The sequence below is a fragment of the Notothenia coriiceps genome, unplaced genomic scaffold (assembly GCF_000735185.1).
Source record: "Notothenia coriiceps isolate Sejong01 unplaced genomic scaffold, NC01 NC01_scaffold00010705, whole genome shotgun sequence".
Lineage (NCBI taxonomy): Eukaryota > Metazoa > Chordata > Actinopteri > Perciformes > Nototheniidae > Notothenia > Notothenia coriiceps.
The window spans coordinates 1-4,761 of NW_011343406.1; the positions used below are offsets into that span (position 1 = coordinate 1).

Genomic DNA, 4,761 nt, shown 5'->3' on the forward strand with positions numbered 1-4,761 from the left:
GGGGGGGGGGAAGAGGATCAGAAACACATCAGATCCAGATGCTCGGGTTTGTTTGTAATCAGTGATCAGAAACAGGACATCTGACGAGGGTTTGTCTCTTTTCTTCAATTATTCTGCACATTTTACAAATGTTTTTTAGGTTGCATGTTAACAGGAAGTCTTGTGATCTCAGGTAGACATTAAACACGTCTGTTCAACAGTAAACAATTTGACTTACGGTACATTTATATTCCTTTTACCTCAGAAATGTAACCGTCTGTGACACACAAACACATATTAGCGGTTATTTATCTTCTATAACACGTCTTCTTTCAGACTATAGTCAAACAACCCGTCCTTAGAAGTTTATTTGAGACCCATGAGGATATTTTAAATCAATGTTTTTGCCTTTTTTTCAGTCATTATAAAGGATTTGTGTCATTGTATTTCAGAGAACCTACCCTCTCTTTCTGCTGCTGAGTTAAGCCGGACCTTTGTGTGATTATTCCAGACATGACCTTTAAAAACACACAGCTTTAGTGGTTTTAATGCATTTTAAGGCAGAAATGTGACTTTAACGAGCAGCTGAAGGGGTTGTTTCTGCTGACCTCTCGTGGTTGGATTTGTCAGGAAATACAAATACAGTCAAATATTACTCAATTATCTGCAGAACGCTTCAATATGAACTCCCGCAGGTCAGGATCGAGAAATCAGTTGAAAATGAGGAAAAACGTGATTTATGACGTGATTTTCAAAATAAAAGCATGCATTTAGCGTCACACACACACACACACACACACACACACACACACACACACACACACACACACACACACACACACACACACACACACACACAGGCTGGGGGGGGTTCACAGAGAGATTATTTACTGAATATATACAGCTTATTATTTACGATGATGTGTTTTCTCATTCTTAAATGGCCTGTGGTCCCAATTTGTGTAATTGGCATTCATCCAGAGCTCATAGAGGGCGAGCTGTCACATCATCCCGTCGGCCAATCAGAGGACAGAGCGAGCGGAGGGGGCGGGGCCTGGGAGCGCGATTAGACGGAGGGGAGCGCAATTTAAAACATAAACCATCAGGAGAGAGGAGAGACACAGTGGAGAAACAGAGAGGAAACAGAAGAGGAGAACCAGGAGGCAACAGAAGAGGAAATAGAGGAGAAACACAGAGGAGAAAAAACAGCGGAGGAAATAGAGGAGAACCAGGAGAACCAGGAGAACCAGGAGAACCAGGAGGAGTTCCTGTCGGTCAAAGAGTGGAAACTAACCCCGCGGATCACTTATTATCTGCTCCTAAATCACTTTTCTTTCCTCCTTTTGGTGACTGACTCTTTCTCCCCTCGCTGGTCCGATGGCTCGGTTTTATTTCCCCGGATTACCTCTCCTGTGAGCCCGTGTCTCTCCTCTATGAGTTCCAGTCCTTCCTTCATGGTGATGCAGCAGCGCGGAGGAAGCACCACCGCTTTCAGCATCGACTCTCTGATCGGGGGTCCTCCACAGCCCTCCCCGGGACCCTTCCTCTACACCGGATACCCCATGTTCATGCCATATCGATCTGTGGTGCTCCAGCCACCTCCCAGCCTGCAATCAGCTGGACATCACCCTCAAATCCCGGGTTTCTGCTCCAGCATGGCGCTCACTTCCACCCTAATGGGGTCTCTCCCTGGAGGTTTCTCCCCCGGAGCGCAGCAGCACCAGGAGGCCGTAATCAGGCAGCAGCAGCAGCACCAGGAGGCCGCGTTGAAGCTGTTCTCCTCCCCCGGACAACAGCACCAGGAGGCCGCCTTAAAGCTGTTCTCTTCCCCCGGACAACAGCACCAGGAGGCCGCCTTGAAGCTGTTCTCCTCCCCCGGACAACAGCACCAGGAGGCCGCCTTGAAGCTGTTCTCCTCCCCCGGACAACAGCACCAGGAGGCCGCCTGCAGGAAGTTCTTCGATAAGACCCAGGAGTTGAGGCTGGAGGAGGAGAAAAGCTTTCTTTCGGCGGGGAAAGAGGCTTCGGAGCCGGGGCAAATATCATCCACAGGTGAGGGGGGGATCCGGGGGTAATATGGCACTGATAATACCGAACAGTTTAACAAGAAATAGACACAATAATGCAGATTAAATTCAGGAGAAGTGAAGAAAAGTCCAAACATCTCCAAAGAATCTGACACAAAATAATGTATTTTTCTAATGTTGATTTACACACGATTAAGTTCAATAAATATGAATATGAAATGTCACTAAATCTTCATATTTTGTCTAAAAAACCCACTAATTTGTTGCTTTTTTAAAATTCTGCATACAGTCGCATTACAGCCCTTTTTATGGGGTGAAACACGGGGTAATACGGCACTGATAATATGGAAGATTAACAAAAAATAGACCCAATAATGCAGATTTAATTCAGGAGAAGTGACGAAAAGTCCCAAATCTCAAAAAAAATCGGACACAAAATAATGTGTTTTTTTCTGATGTTGATTTACACTCTATTTAGTTCAATGAATATACACATATGACATGTCACGAAATCTTCATATTCTGTCGAATTTGTTGCTTTTTCAAACTGTGCTCACCTGTTTCCACTAATGCGTAATTTGGGCTGAAACACGGGCTGAAACGGCACTGAAATATCACTTTCTCTTCAGAATTTGTCTCCCAAACTGTCCTTTTTTAAATGTTATTGTACGGGTTTCCACTGCTACGCAATTAAGGGACATTTAAACCCCAAACAATCGACGCTTTTTTCTAAATGATGCGTAAATTAGGAACATTTAGACGGATTTAAATGACATTATTTACCCTTTATCACAAAGTGCGGGGCAATACGGCACTGAGATATCCCTCAGATTTTCACTCAAAAACACGAGAAATGTTTTTTTTTAAATTTCTATTCCTCTCGTTTCCATTGAGGCTTAATTTGAAAACAGCTCTGCGTCACAACATGTTTTAAATGTGAGTTTAGTTGCATTTCAATGACATTATTTCACTCAAATCATCAAGATGTTACATTTCACTTTTAGAAACGGTGCAGATGATTTTTAAACCAGCAGCTTTTTATCAAAATGCACGAGTTATATTTGAAGATTTCACAAATGTTATCTCGTTGTTCACTAAAATATCGACCTTCCTTATATTTCCTCTGCTTTTAAATGCAGATCAGAAATAAGACATTTAAATGATAAATAAATGATCATAAATCACTCCATGCAGACAGGCACCCAAAGGCCTCCGAGGATTTATGGATCTGGCGTAAATCCACATTTCATCAGAAAAATGTTTATTATCTATGTTCTTAGATATATTTCTACTTTAAACTCCGCTGACAGCTGTGTGTTCCTATTGGCTGCTGATATTAAAGGTAATGTTTGTTATTGGTGCCTTTGGTTCGGCTCCGCGTATTTTCTCCCGTGCGTAATTACGCATGAAAACAGAAATCCCTCCGCGGTGACACACACACACACACACACACACACAAACACACACACAGATTCAATTGACCGACTGTCACAATAAAAGCATTTCCACTCATTTAAATAAAATAAAAAAGGACTTAATTTAATTATATTTCTGATAATTTCCTACTTTCTCAAATGATTTATGGGATGTATTCTCTGGGGCGTTTTCAGACAGCTTTAAGGAGACATTTAGGACACTTTTATTCAAATTATTCTATTTCAAAGAAGTAGATATGGGAACGGATAATTGTTTGATTTCATTTCTTACTTATTTAATTTAATAAAAACGAAAATGTGGAGATTTTTCAATAAAACAGCCGAGAGGCCGAAGTTAGGTAAAAATTATTAAAAACGGATTTGTTTTTATTGTTTTTGACTCCAAATCTTTTGTTTAGTGAAGCCAATTCATTTCAAATCTATTTACAGCAGATAATATTTAAAGTGTTTTAATGTAATACGTCCTCCTCCTGCAGAACATCTTTAAAAGCTTGGGACTTTGTTCAGAACAGCTGTGTTTATTACAGGTTTTCTAACTGTTTAAATGTGATGTGAGAACTATCATGAGGTGCTCTGCAGGAGGAAGCATCGTGTCCTCCTGCAGAGCACCTCAGAACAGCTGTGTTTATTGGAGTGCGAGTGTTTCTAATGCGGCGCGTCCTCCTTTAGGCCGAGGTCTGGGAGCAGAGGAGAAGGAGGACGACAGGAAGGAGGAGAGCTTCTCCATGGACAGCGACCTGGACTACAGCTCGGATGAGAACCCCCTGCAGAAGGAAGACGGCGGCGGTCTGGATGACGGACCCCTTCTGAACGGATGCTCCTCCTCGTCCTCTGGAAGCTCAGGAGGAAAGAACCGCCGCCGGAGAACAGCGTTCACCAGCGAGCAGCTGCTGGAGCTGGAGAAGGAGTTCCACTGCAAGAAGTACCTCTCTCTCACCGAGCGCTCGCAGATCGCCCACGCCCTGAAGCTCAGCGAGGTCCAGGTGAAGATCTGGTTCCAGAACCGCAGAGCCAAATGGAAACGAGTCAAAGCCGGGAACGTCAACAACAAATCCGGAGAACCCAACAGAAACCCAAAGATCGTGGTTCCCATCCCGGTTCACGTGAGCCGGTTCGCCATCAGGAGCCAGCACCAGCAGATGGAGCAGGCTCGACCGTGAGAGAGAGAGAGAGAGAGAGAGAGAGAGAAAGAGAGAGAGAGAGAAAGAGAGAGAGAGAGAAAGAGAGAGAGAGAAGGAAATTGTGCAAAAGTGTGGAGCATAACAAAAACAAGTGTGTTATGGTAGGAGGAGGAGGAGGAGAGAGAGGAGGGGGAGGAG

General features: G+C 43.6%; 1 protein-coding gene across 1 annotated transcript; it reads left to right on the plus strand.

Moving 5' to 3' along the window:
• Positions 1-1,172: 1,172 nt before the first annotated feature.
• Positions 1,173-4,605, plus strand: gbx2 (gastrulation brain homeobox 2). The gene is made up of 2 exons (XM_010771906.1): positions 1,173-2,031; positions 4,112-4,605. The coding sequence occupies exons 1-2, from the start codon at positions 1,413-1,415 to the stop codon at positions 4,600-4,602; spliced, it is 1,110 nt and encodes a 369-aa protein (XP_010770208.1). The 5' UTR covers positions 1,173-1,412; the 3' UTR covers positions 4,603-4,605.
• Positions 4,606-4,761: the final 156 nt, after the last annotated feature.